At 39.6% G+C, this 14921-nt stretch overlaps 1 protein-coding gene across 1 annotated transcript in view; it reads left to right on the top strand.

Moving 5' to 3' along the window:
• SIDT1 (SID1 transmembrane family member 1) overlaps window positions 1–14921 on the top strand; it is an 81628-nt gene that overhangs the window by 37541 nt on the left and 29166 nt on the right. Inside the window, exons 10-16 of the mRNA XM_058166891.1 lie at window positions 1283–1320; window positions 2183–2254; window positions 3630–3778; window positions 8548–8621; window positions 10289–10355; window positions 13381–13454; window positions 14290–14413. Coding sequence (XP_058022874.1) covers window positions 1283–1320; window positions 2183–2254; window positions 3630–3778; window positions 8548–8621; window positions 10289–10355; window positions 13381–13454; window positions 14290–14413 — 598 coding nt within the window. The remainder of the gene's footprint in view (window positions 1–1282; window positions 1321–2182; window positions 2255–3629; window positions 3779–8547; window positions 8622–10288; window positions 10356–13380; window positions 13455–14289; window positions 14414–14921) is intronic.

The following is a 14921-nucleotide window of genomic DNA, read 5'->3' as shown; positions in this document are numbered from 1 at the left end:
ACCAGCAAATACTCTGTCTTACACATTGGAAAAAAGAATCAGAACACTAAATACAAGCTTGATGGACATTACCTTGTAGATGACCCTCACCCCGTCAAAGACCTTGGAGTTTTCATATCAAATGATCTAAGTGCCAAAGCCCACTGCAACTACATCACCAAAAAGACTTTAAGAGTTGTAAACTTAATCTTATGTAGCTTCTTCTCCAGAAAGATTACACTACTAACCAGAGCATACAAAACACTTGCTAGACCAATTCTCGAATACAGCTCACCTGTCTGGAACCCACACCTCATTTCGGACATTAATACAATTGAGCGTGTCCAGAAATATTTTACCAGAAGAGTTCTCCACTCCTCTGATCACGACAAAATAGCTTATGCCACCAGACTCGAAATCCTGGGATTAGAAAATTTAGAACTCCGCCGCCTTTGGCATGACCTGAGTATAACTCATAAAATCATCTGCTACAATGTCCTTCCTGTCGAAGACTATTTCAGCTTCAATCGAAACAATACACGAGCACACAATAGATTTAAACTTAAAGTGAACCGCTCCAATCTTGATTGTAGAAAATATGACTTCAGTAACAGAGTTGTTAATGCCTGGAATGCACTACCTGACTCTGTGGTCTCTTCCCAAAATCCCCAAAGCTTTAACCAAAGACTATCTACTGTTGACCTCACCCCATTCCTAAGAGGTCTGTAAGGGGCGTGCATAAGAGCACCAGCGTGCTTACCGTTCCTGTCCTAATGTTCCCTTGATTGTATCCAATTTGTATGATTATATCATGCTTATACTTATATATACTGTTGTGTTTGACAAATAAAAAAATAATAAAAAAATAATAATGCTGGGAGCAATTGAGGGCAAAAAAAGAATGGGACAGCAGAGAATGAGGTGGCTAGATCAGTCACTGAAGCAGTTGGTGTGAGCTTAAATGGTTTCTGGGGGATGGTAGAAGACAGGAAGGTCTGGAGGAAACCTGTCCATGGAGTTGTGATAGGTCGGACACAAAAACAATATTCTTGAACCTTTGTGCCAAAGTAACTGTTGGTTTCTTAGCAGTAGTATTTTACAATGAAAATGGTCAATAGTTCCACCCAATTCAAAATAATTTTGCCAATTTTTAAAATAACTATTATATACATACATACATACATACATACATACATACATATATATATATATATATATGTTATATTTTTATGATAAATAGTTGCCTTTTACTATTTAGAGACATTAATGACATGTATATGGTTATATTTGTGCTTTATTTCAGATTTCGTAGGAAAACATCAATAGGAGGACTTGATGATGGTAATTATGCTAATATATTGTGTTGCTATTATAGACTTGGAAAACATGTCTGGAGTTATTAAGTTCAGTCTTCCAAGTGGACTTAAACATCAAAATATTTTTTTGTTGAGGATGCTGTTAAGCTCTGTACAATCATTGCTGTGGATTGATGCCTTGAAGAAGCTAACTTCCTAGAGAAAGTGCAAATAAGGGATAGGTGACTATCAATATGAATGTTTATCTTTAAATTCAGTTATTTCCTAACTTTCATGCAGTTTCTGCAATAAAATCTGGAATCCTCATCAAAGTGATTCTTTTGTCTGTCTCTCTCTCTCTCTGTTGTGTGTCTCTGTCTCTCATCATTAAGCTGTGTGGTTATAGGTGTAAAGCCATGTGGTTGTAAAGTGCAAAGTCACTTACTACATCACTTAGTGATGGCAATCCTGTCCATCCCTGATCAGTTTTTAATTAAATCCTAGCCTGTCTTTAAGTGAGGACCCATCCTGTTCCCATCCTCCTTCCAGAGATTCTGTGGGTGTGGCTTGGTGGGTGTGGCTTGGCTTGGTGGGCATGGCAGGGGAAGGATACGGCAAAATCCCCATTTCCTCCCAATCAGCTGGGACTCGGGAGGCAGAAAATAGATGGGGGCGGGGCCAGTCAGAGGTGGCATTTACCGGTTCTCTGAACTACTGGTTCTCTAGAACCGGTCAGAACCTGCTGAAACCCACCTTTGTAACAGAGGGTATAACATACTGCTTGGCAATGCCTAAAGCCAAATGGAAGGAGACATCTCTTTTCAATTCAAAATAGTTGATTATCCTCTCTGTTGGGCCCTTTGGACAGTTGAAAGTAAAAAGCCATTTCTTGTTGGTTTACCTTGTAGGTCCTGGGACTATGGCTTCTTCTCATCCTATCACTGCCAGCACCCCTGAAGGAAGCAGCTATGGAGCTATAGGTATAGTCATTCTTCAGTCTCAGAGATGATTGCTATGTCTGTATCCTGTATTTAGCTAGTAAAAATAGTGCATTTATGAACTGTTGCTTGAAGTTGAGGGCAAACTTGTCATTTTCAGTTTTGCTCCTCATCTTTTCTGCTGTATTTTTGTTTTAGTCCATTTCTGTATCCATTTCTATCCAAATATGTTCTTTTTCTCACATACACATATTTTTATGCTCTTTGTCTAATGTGGAAGGAGTCAGCTTTTCACAGCTGGAAAGATAATTGTTAGTCTCAGAATCATGTAAAATGGGAAGAGCCATGGTACATGATGTGTATGACAGAATCAAGATTTTCAGCAGCAGTAGCTCTGATGCTGTTACCTAGTTTGTAGGTAATAAAATGTCTCCATGAACACAACCAAGCTCAGAGAACACCACAGACCCGACAGTTCTATCATCTATCTATTTGACTAGCTATCTGGCTGTCTATCTTATCTATCATCTATCTATCTCTATTGATAGACAGAGAGAGAAAGAGAGACATAGAGGCAGAAACAGAGTAGCCATAGAGATATACTACAGCTGCCAAAAAAGTAAATGCAGTCCTAGATTGCATCAACAGAGGAACAGTATCAAGATCATGTGAAGTATCATGCAGAATATTAATACCAGTATATACTGCATTGTTAAGACCATACTTGGAATACTACATCCAGGTCTGGTCACCATGATACAAAAAAGATATTGAGGCTCTAGAAAGTCAGAGAAGAGCAACATATGATTTATTTATTTATTTATTTATTTTGTCACAACATCATACAAAAAGATTATATAGTATATACACATATAAACATATATAGGAAGAAGAAAAGAAAAACAATAGGACAGGAACGAATACGTGTAAGCCATAGCCTATGGTCCTCTTAGGAATGGGGTGAGGTCAATAGTAGAAAGTTTTTGGTGTTTTTGATGAACATTTGCAAGAACTGAGTATGTCTTGTCTAACAAAGAGAAGGACCAAGGATGACCTGATAGCAGTCTTCTAATATTTGAGAGGCTGTCACAAAGAAAAAGGGAGTCAACCTATTCTCCAAATCAGGGATGGAGCAGAAAATAGAGACATAGGCAGAATTCATACCCGTGTAAGAAGCAGAAATGAAGATGGAAGTGAAAATTATGAAGATATGATCGGACAGGGGCACTAAAAACATTGAAGAGACATGATGATCCTTGCCTGCTTGTATTTGTTGTTGTTTAGCAGTATAAAAAACCCAATATCCATTGTTCAAGCCTTATGAGAAAGACTTTCAACATTACTATAATGTTGTGTACATATCTCACATAAAAATAAACAAAACAACCAACTTTTGTACCACAATTTTCATTTTCAGATGAATCAAGCTCCAGTGGAGGTCAAGAATTATCAACTCTAGATCGTAGACCTCCTTGCGGCAGTGATACAGACAGCTCAGTGGAAGAGGAGAGTGATTTTGACACTATGCCTGAAATTGAAAGCAACAAAAATGTAATCCGCACTAAGGTATCTCTTGCAAATGGCCTTTGCATTTTTATAGGATTTTTTTAAAACATATCCTTTCTCTACATCAGGGGTAGTCAACCTTTTTATACCTACCGCCCACTTTTGTATCTCTGTTAGTAGTAAAATTTTCTAACCGCCCACCGGTTCCACAGTAATGCGCTGTGTATTGTCGTCTGTGCATGCATCTTGCGCATCATGGAATGGCTTTGGGGGGGGCGCCAGCTACCAGCTCTGCTTGTCTGTTACAGCTGGGTGGCGTGGGGGGAGATGTGCGAGCTATTCTGGGACAAGGCTCTTTTGTTTGCGGTCGCACTATAGCGCCGTTTAGTTTCACTTATATAACATGAACTAAATTTATGCGCAAGCAATACAAATAATATATTTTCAGAAATTTAAATTGTCACAGGGAATTTTATGAAAACCTAATGAAAATGTTTTTAAATAATGCTATGAAAATTTTTTAAAAAGTCAGTTAAATTAAAAAAAAGGAAAGTTCTTCAGTATCGGACAAAACCCCTACCGCCCACCATGAAAGCTGGAACGCCCACTGCTCTACATCATTGCAGTTATATTTGAAGCGCAACAATCTAAGATCTAAAAGTTTTTTTGCATTGGAAACATATTTACACATTATTATCAGCTGCTTCTCTATGTTCAAAAAATAAAATATTCTGAAACATGATTGATTGTAAGTATTTAGCTCAGATGTATGTGAGGACAGTGTGATCCTGACATTTGTAGAACAAGCTACCAAGGAAATTAACACACTTCTAATCAAAACATAAAGAAACTAAAGCGTATAATTTTTTATCACAATGTTTCTGCAAAGATTTGTTGATAGAAAGCTTCTTAGCTATAAATGTCTGTTCTCTAAAGAAAGTTTAATTAATCAGGATTTGTTATTTATAATTAGCATTGAATAGTATTGCTTATTTTATTTCATTGTATTTGTCATTTTTATTAAATTTTTTAAATCCCACCTATACTTATTCTATAAGTAATTCAAGGCAACTAATATACCTAATACTTCTTCATCCTTCTAACTAAGTCAGGGGTGTCAAACTCAAGGCCTGCAGGGCTGGATCCTGCCTGCAGGGTGCTTAGATCTGGTCCAAGGAGCTGCCTTGGAAACATCAAAGGACCGGCCTGCGATGCCTCAGCCTGGCCCTCCTGAGCGCCATTTTCAGTGTCAGCATGCTGGAGCAGGTCATCGCAGCTGAAAATGGAGCTCAGGAGGGCCACCTATGCCCCTCCCAAGATCTATTTTTGCTGGCAGAGTACTGCAGGTGGCAGTCACAATGCAAAACAGAGCTCAGGAGGGCTGCCTGTGTGGAGGAGGTAAGCGCAGCTGGGCACCCCCTCTGGGAAGCGGGGCTGGGCTGGGCTGTGGGGTCCTGGTGCCTTGGGAGCTCGAGGGCCAGGCTGGGTGCTGGCCCTCCACTGCCTAGGTCTCTGGACAGCCTATGCTGCCATCCAGGGGTCCTCTGTGTGGTGTGGCCTGAGAGGGACGGTGAGGCTCCTCTGGAGGACAAGGGTTTGGCACTCTCCCTGGTCTTGCCTTGCTCCACTGAAGACAATGGATCCCCCCAGCCCCGCCTGGGCCACCACAGGTGCCCTTGACATGATTGACATTGAGCTGACCACGCCCACACCGGCCCCCCAAGGTCAAACACAACCCTGATGTGGCCCTCAATGAAATTGAGTTTGACTGATTTGAGTCATCCATCCAGCTTTCCTCCCTAAAGCAGGATTAGAACTCGCAGTCCACTGGTTTTTAGGCTAGCACCTTAACCAGTACACCAAATTGGCCCTATATTTTCACATTTTATTGTTAATTGCTCCCAAAATCTAATTTTACAGTGTTGTTACGTAAATAAATACAACATAACTATAGATTTAGGTTATAACCTATTAGTTCAGGCAATTATATTTTTTGCAAACAGTAGTGTAGTACAAGGTTTAGGTGGATTAATGCTGTTTTGAGTATAAATTTTACACACACACACACACACACACATATATGTATATGTATATGTATATGTATATGTATATGTATATGTATATATGTATATATGTAGGTCTTGGCATTTTTGGGTCTTTTCCCGTGTAAGGTTGAGAGTATCTTGGCGACATTTTGATGAGGTCTCACTCATCATCTTCAGGCCGGCGTCTTTGGCTTTGTGCTTCTCGAGCAAAGAGTGGTCGGAGCTGCCATCTCTCTATAAATACTGGTGGGGAGTGTTGCTTAAAATCACAAGACATGAAATTGATTTTGAAGGAACCAAATTAATCTCCAAAACTGAACACTATAACAAGAGAATAATTATGGAAGCCATTGAAATTTATTTATTTTTTTTGCAGTCTCCAAAGACTCAGGGTGGCTTACACTATGTCAAGCAATAGTCTTCATCCATTTGTATATTATATACAAAGTCAACTTATTGCCCCCAACAATCTGGGTCCTCATTTTACCTACCTTATAAAGGATGGAAGGCTGAGTCAACCTTGGGCCTGGTGGGGCTTGAACCTGCAGTAATTGCAAGCAGCTGCTGTTAATAACAGATTGTCTTACCAGTCTGAGCCACAGAGGCCCTTATATATAGATAATATATAAAATATATATAATATATATATATAAAATAAAAAATAGAGAAACACCCCCACAATATGAACAAACGGGATGACGCCTCCCACCTACCAGACATCTGGAAACCAGCCTTGGTCAACAAATGAGTCCCAGCCACAAAAATTGACCCTGGACCCAGGACAACACACAATGCCACCACCAATTATCCTTACCAGATTCAAACCCAAACCCATCCCACAGATGAAACACAACCACCATCCAGAAGCCAGACCATGCTGACACCATTGGCTGCTGCACCCCCCCTCCGATCCCCACACAAAGCAGGCTGACACACAGCAGGAACACATGACGGACTTGGAGCCAAACCAGGACCCGGGATGCTGCATCACAGCCATCTGCTCAAGACATCACATCACAGAACTTCAGAGGCCACAACACCAAAGCTCAGGAACAAAAGATCAGGATCACACCCACACAGGATGCTACAAAACAGCCGACCAATCTGCAAACACCCACTCCATCTACATGGGGCTCCCCTTGAAGAGCACCCGGAGACTTCAGCTAGTTCAGAACGCGGCTGCGCGGGTTATTGAGGGAGCGGTTCGGAGCTCCCACATAACACCTATCCTGCGCAGACTGCACTGGCTACCTGTTGTTTTCCGAGTGCGCTTCAAGGTATTGGTTACCACCTTTAAAGCGCTCCATGGCTTAGGACCGGGCTATCTACGGGACCGTCTACTGCCGGCCTCTATCTCCCATCGTCCGGTACATTCCCACAGAGAGGGACTCCTCAGGGTGCCGTCAGCCAAACAGTGTCGACTGGCGGCCCCCAGGGGGAGGGCCTTCTCTGTGGGGGCTCCGACCCTGTGGAACGAACTTCCCCTCGGACTTCAACAATTACCTGACCTTAGGACCTTTCGCCGCGAACTTAAAACTTATTTATTTCGTATGGCTGGACTAGCCTGATTTTTATCTTTATTTGATGGGTTTTTAAAGTTTTGTGATTTTATGGGGGAGTATGTTATTTTAACATTTGGGCATTTAAATTAGTTTTTTAAGGGATGTTTTTAATTATTGTGTGTATTTGTATTTTATCTGCCTGTTCACCGCCCTGAGTCCTTCGGGAGAAGGGCGGTATACAAATTAAAATATTATTATTATTATTATTATTATTATTATTATTATTATTATTATTATTATTATTATTATTATTATTATTATTATTATTATTATTACCAATCAGGATGCAACCACAGAGCCAACCAACCCGCTCACAGCAACACTCCCCACCTCCCCACCAGTATTTATAGAGAGACGGCAGCTCTGACCACTCTTTGCTTGAGAAGCACGAAGCCGAAGACACCAGCCTGAAGATGATGAGTGAGACCTCGTCGAAACGTCGCCAAGATACTCTCAACCTTACACAGGAAAAGACCCGAAAATGCCAAGACCTACATACCTATACCCGTGAAAACCTACGAAAAAATATATATTTTCTGAGATTTTCGCGGGTGTTTGTATGTAGGTCTTTGGTTATTCGGGTTTTCTCCCACGTAAAATTGGAAGTGTCTTGGCAACTTTTCGATGAAGTCTCATTCATCATCTTCAGGCTACAGCTTCGTGCTTCTGCTCCCAGAAGCACGAAGCTAAAGCCTGAAGATGACGAACGAGACTTCGCCGAAACGTTGCCAAGAAACTTCCAATTTTACGTGGGAAAAAACCCGAATAACCAAAGACCTATATATATATATATATATATCTCCATCCCTCCATCCCTCTCTCTCTTTCTCTCTCTTCTTTCCATCCTTCCAGCGTCATCTTTGTCAAGCAGATTTTAGCCCAACATGATGGTTGTGGCTGTGAATCACTCTCTGTTTAATCACAAACTGTGATTCAATCCTTTCTGTCAAAATGTTTACTGTTAAGAGCTGGAGTGAAATAAATATTTTATTAACTTATATTGTACACAGTTTTTAAATATAGTTGAGGTCACACTGGTAAGACAATATGTTAAAATTCAGGAAATTGTGCTCAGATATCTTACTTTAAGGGAATACATTTGGATTCATGTGCTTGCCTTGATAGGTTGAAGTGACATTCCTGAGCTGAAAAGCTAGATTGTATTTTAATCCTTTTAATCTTTTTAAAGGACTGTGAAGATCTTTTTCCTCTTTCTTTTTAGATGTTCCTTTATCTGTCAGATCTATCGAGAAAGGATCGGAGAATTGTCAGCAAAAAGTATAAAATTTATTTCTGGTAAGTTACTAAGAAGTTAACAGAACTCATTTTTTAAAACCGAACTCATCTTTCTCTCTCCTTTTCATAATTTAAACAGAATCCTTACAGGAGATTTTCTTTGTGAAATAAGAGTATAACATCAGTCTCATACTGGTTACATATAGGATTCCCAGGGCAAAATTTCAGAATTTTGCACTGATGCACCTAGAAGAGAAATAGTTTTCATTGTTTGTTTCTGGAGTGAATGCCCAGAATGGGCAGACTTTATACTGAGGAAACAGGGACCTGAGCTTTAGAGGCAATGACCACTCTGCATAGCAACCAGAAATCTAGTGGCAGCTAATGCAACATCTCAGTATGAATGTTAGCCTTTTAGGCTGGGTCAGGAGTGATTGGAATGCTATTTTATTGATTTGAGCCAATGTTTCTTAAATTGTAGCCTAAGGACCCCTGCATGTCCCACAAGACATCTCAGAGATCCATGAAATCAAATCATTTGCCAGATATTAAAGATGTTAGCAAAAATTGAAAAAGTGACACTTCTCATCATATTTTTTATTGTTAAAAGTAGGATTTCTACATGAAAAATATTTCAGTATTTTATGGGTTTAATATTGTTATTTTTACACAATGTAAAATGCATCCATTGTAATTTTTAATATGGTAAATATCAAGAAATATAACCCTTGCAATAAAAGCCCCTTTTGGGGCCCTCCATCATTTTTAAAAGTGGGAAACAGTGGGAAGAACTCCTGAGAGCAAAAAGATTAAGAAACACTGATATAGACTATAGCAGTGATCTCCAACCTTGGCAGTTTGAAGGCTTGTGGACTTCAACTCCCAGAGCTTTACTGGCTGAGGAATTCTGAGAATCTTGGGAATTGAAGTCCACAAGTCTTCAAATTGCCAAGATTGGAGACCCCTGGACTATAGTAACAGAGTCTTCACTTGCCTGACAAGATTTTCTCTTTGTTACCTTCTTCCTTACCTATCATACCCCAGAAAATTAACAGAGACACTCTGGATTTCTAATGTTTTCTTCATTTCCTAGCCTTAAAAACATGTTGTGCTAACTGATAACTGCACAGTTTTTCCAAGGTTGTTTCTGTGGCTCTCAGTATGTGCTACTCTGCTGAATTGATCCAAGCAGATAAGTGCATTTTGAATAGTCCAAAAAGTTTTTAGAAGTAGATCCAAATAAAGTAATTTTTTCCAGTCTAGTCTCTAAATGAAGAAAAGCCCTGTTCGTTTCCTATTCAAATGCTAATGAGGTCTGACCCTGCTTAGTTTTTTGAGAATCATTGTAATTAACAGTAGTAGGAGTAATCATTATTGTCCTTGCTTTTGATACTTATATATACATACAGGCATATAGTTCACATAAACATTTATTTGGGGCAGTTTGGCTTCAACTGGAATTTTAACTTTAGGTTAACAGCTTTAGAAATGTGGGTGTTTTTTAAAACACGTGATTTGTGTTTTTATGTATCTATCTTTTTCTCCACCCTTTTCCTATTGCTGAGGGGGCTCATCTTAAATTCTGGATCTCCTTGGCATTTATAGTCATGTTAACTCTGTTTGGTTTAAGTAATTAATTGTTGCTTTATTTACTCTAATGAGATCATTTATTAAAGTTCAATGGAAACACACACATTAATTTAAATACAATGCTTTGTATTCTGTAGGAACATCATCACAATTGCTGTTTTCTATGCCTTACCTGTGGTCCAGTTGGTGATCACATACCAAACGGTGAGTTCTTGTGCCTTCTCAGCACAAATTAAGCCTCCAGGTTAATATCTTTTCCTACTTTTTACTCCCCAGCCCTATTGCTTTGCAAACTGTTTTTAGATTCAGTTCCAGCTATTTACTTTTTAGCTTTTACAGTGGTGCCATGTACTGCTGAGAGCAGTCATCTCACTCTTAGACTAAGTGCACTAAAAGGAGATAACGAACAGCAGGCACATTTCATCCAGTCCTGCATGTGAATGCCTATTACCCCAAGAGCATTTTATTTTAGTCTGTTTATTTTAGTGATTAGTAAAATCTGTCTTTTATTTGACCTCTTACAGAATAGAATAGAATAGAATAGAATAGAATAGAATAGAATAGAATAGGATAGAATTGAATTCTTTATTGGCCAAGTGCGATTGGCCACACAAGGAATTTGTCTTTGGTGCATATGCTCTCAGTGTACATAAAAAGACAAGATACATAACATAACATAACATAAGATTATATACAAGATAAAACACCCTGTGACAGCCATACGGTACAATAAGCAATCAAATTATACTAGGAAACAATCAATATCAATATAAATCACAAAGATACAAGCAACAAAGTTATAGTCATGCAGTCACATGTGGGAGGAGATGGGCGACAGGAATGATGAGAAGACCAATAATAATAGTAATGCAGCCTAATGTGAATAGTTTGACAGTGTTGAGGGAAATATTTGTTTAGCAGAGTGATAGCATTCAGGAAAAAACTGCTCTTGTATCTAATTGTCTTGGTGTGCAGTGCTCTATAGCATTGTTTTGATGGTAGGAGTTGAAACAATTTATATCCAGAATGTGATGTAAATATTTTCACAGCCCTCTTTTTGACTCGTGCAATATACAGGTCCTCAATGGAAGGCACGTTGGTAGTAATTGTATTTTTACAGAAATGAAGTATCAAAATAAAATGAGTTGAAAGCTACAATATAACTGATTGTCAAATCTGCAATGTTCCTTTCTCCTTTATTAATCTGGGTTTAACGTAAAAGACACTCAACCAAGTTAAATAACCATCATCAAATTTCTTAGTAAACAATTTCTGCTTGATCCCTAATACTCAAGAAAATCCTTTTATGGGATTTAAGGGCCCTATTATGGAGAGTTTCTGCTTCTTACTTATTGTTATGGGGGTTGGAAGTATGGCATGAAGTTAGACTAGAACAGTGGTAGTCAACCTGGTCCCTACCGCCCACTAGTGGGCGTTCCAGCTTTCATGGTGGGCGGTAGGGGTTTTGTCCGATACTGAAGAACTTTCCTTTTTTTTAATTTAATTGACTTTTTAAAAAAAATTCATAGCATTATTTACAAACTTTTTCATTAGGTTTTCATAAAATTCCCCGTGACAATTTAAATTTCTGAAAATATACTATTTGTATCACCCGTGCATAAGTTTAGTTCATGTCATATAATTGAAACTAAATGGCACTATAGTGCGACCGCAAACAAAAGAGCCTTGTCCCAGAACAGCTCGCACATCTCCCCCCAAACCACCGAGCTGTAACAGACAAGCAGAGCCAGTAGCCGGTGCCCCCCAAAACCCAATCCACGATGTGTGAGCGGCGTGCGCAGACAATGATACATGACACATTACTGTGGAACTGGTGGGCAGTTAGAAAATTTTACTACTAACAGAGATACAAAAGTGGGCGGTAGGTATAAAAAGGTTGACTACCCCTGGACTAGAAGATTGTAAGGTCACTTCCAGCCCTATGAGTCTAGAAGAGGCTGATTATACCCTACCTGTGGTAGAATCTGATTTTGAATTGAGGGGAGGAGAGAAACAGCTGAGTAGCCATGAGTCCCTTGTGAGGAGGAAGAGATTGAAGGGTAACCCTCTCTAAAACTTCATAATATTTATCTAATGGTTATGGCAGTAGATGCTTTAGTCTGGCAAGATCCCTATCTATAGGCAAGCAACAATAAACATAACACTCTGATCAGCTCATCATGTCATTCCTGGTTGTTTGCGCTTGACCCATGCCTTCCATATGATCTCCTTGCTAGGGCCATTGGAACTGGAAAATATCCACAACTTGATGTGTGATGCTTGGCTTCCTCCCACTCTGACTTCCAGTTTCTCCCAGCAAATTCCTTCTGCCTCTGCTTGCCTTACTATTCAAGCTTTCTAATTGAAGTCCAATAGAGACATAAAAGGAGGGAGGAGAGGGGAAAGAAACCAACTATGCATCTCCTTGTCTTGATGGTAAGGACACAGAGTAGTGGAGAGCATTGTGGCTCCAAATGAATATTTCCTATATGTAGATAATAGGAAGAGAAATGATATTTGTGTTTCTTCATGAAAAAATAGAATGTATGTGCATAGGAAATGGAAATGCATTGTTGTGCTGGAAGGGAAAAAAAATCTAAGATGGAACAAAAATAACACTGATCAACAAAGACTTTGCTTCCTGAACCCTTTTGGGTGTATTTTACAGATTTTTGGGTGCTAATTGTGAAAATAATCTGTAATTTAATCTATCACATACCGTTCTATAGAAATCTTCTGTTTTTACACAATGGCAATGTCCAACCTTCAGTACCTGTTGGCTATGCTGCGCTCATGAAAGAAACATACCAAACCATGGAATCAGTGGTGGGTTTCTACCGGTTTGCTCCAGTTTGGGCGAACCAGTAGAGGCGGCAGCGGGAGGCTCTGCCCACCCACCCGGTCATCATCACAGATGCTCTGCGCAAGCACAGAAGGTTCTGCGCATGTGCAGAAGCACTGCGCACGAGTGAAGCAAGCACGCACGCGGTCACAGTTCCGAACTGGTATGGAACTTTTGTTGAAGTACATCCAGTACACCAAATACAACTGGAATATTTGTGAAGACCTAAAAGTAGTGTCTCTGCTGCTTGGAATGAAACTCAGATATACCAAATATTACCAAATATTGCTTGTTTTTCCTCTCTTGGCTGTTCATTGTCTTAAATGTGCAATGAATACAAGTAAAACTTTTTGCCGGGTTGTTGTTTTTTCTCCTTCCACTTTTTAGGTGGTGAATGTGACTGGAAATCAGGACATCTGCTATTATAACTTCCTTTGTGCTCATCCGCTGGGAGTCCTGAGGTGTGCATGAGGATCATTCGAAATTTGTGGCTTGGGTTTTAATTTGAGTTTCTTTTTGTGTAATTGGGAAATGGGGATGGACATTTTCTGTGGTTTGCAATGAATATAATTTTTTTGCATGAAGTTTAATGTTTGTAGATTTGAGAATATAAGGATTGTAATACATCTCTAGTCCAGCTGTCTGCTCAGTCCTGAATCCATTATTACAGCAATATTAGCAATATTGATTGCAGATTATGATATCATTTAATAAAAACACAATAAAATCCTGTAAAAGGAATGCTGACAAAACCAAAAGCCAAGTACCAAGAACCTCTGACTTTACTATTTTTAACTAGTATTGAAGTAATTTGAAACACATGAGTAGAGGCAAGTTACATGCGCAGTTAGTGGGTGGGGGCAAAATTTGCCGGTCTGATAGCAGTCACGTGTGGCAAGGGTAGTCCTGGATTCCATTCCCCCGAGGTACCCCCGATAGTAATATTTTTGGGGAAATACTGGAAATCGGACTATAGGACAACTATATTTCTTCTCCCAGTTCTTGATTATGAAAAACCTTTCAGATGGTTGCCCCTGGGTTTGCATGTCTGGGGTCTGAGGTGACAGATTATTCCATTTTCCTTACTTTTCCTCACAGTGTTAGCCAAACAAAGCCAGTGTTATCACTGCCGGCTTCATAGCCTTGCAAAAGACAGCTTTGCACATGGGATTAGGATGACCCTTGGAAATAAACAGAAAAAAAATACTATGTTACGTAGTTGCATTCCCTTACAATTATTTTATATACTCAGTTCCAGAGACAAATATATTCTATGGCTTTTTTGCTTTTCTGCAGTGCTTTCAACAACATCCTGAGCAACATTGGCCACATGCTGCTGGGTGTCCTTTTCCTGTTGATTGTGTTGTGCAGAGACCTTCTCCATCGGCGTTCCTTGGAAATAAAAGACACCTGTGCAACGGTATACTCCCTACTTTTTGTCTGGGTAAAGGTGGCATCATGGACACTGGTATAAAGTGCCTCTGTCTTTCTGGTTCTTACAATGCCAGTGAAGCCAAGGATTTTGCTAAAGGAAAGGACCCTTTCTGTTATTTTTCCTTCATAGAGCTATGCCTTTGGGCAGACTGCAATCTCATGATTATTTTACAAAGCTTTTGTTTTAATAATCAAGCAGTTGAATTTAAAAGACCCGGCATTTGTGTTGGGGAAGGTGTTTAATTTTCCTCTCAGTGTGTCTTGCTCAACATTTATTTTTCCTAAGTTCTTTTCTCTCAGTGAGAGGAGATCTCTGAGTGGCTTTCTCTGCACTTCACTTGCCTTCAAACTGTTTGGCCCCTTAGAAAGTTTGTTTGGGGAAAAGGCTGAGCATGAGAGCAACTAGTGAGAATTTTGGGGAGGCCAAAACTTAAGAGTTGCCAAAGAAACCTGAGAGAAGAAAGAGAGGCTGAATATGGGCGAGGAGGGGGTAA

Source organism: Ahaetulla prasina, chromosome 2, assembly GCF_028640845.1.
Source record: "Ahaetulla prasina isolate Xishuangbanna chromosome 2, ASM2864084v1, whole genome shotgun sequence".
Taxonomy (NCBI): domain Eukaryota; kingdom Metazoa; phylum Chordata; class Lepidosauria; order Squamata; family Colubridae; genus Ahaetulla; species Ahaetulla prasina.
Note: the sequence above shows the minus strand (reverse complement) of the source record. Positions and strands in the feature narration are given on the sequence as shown.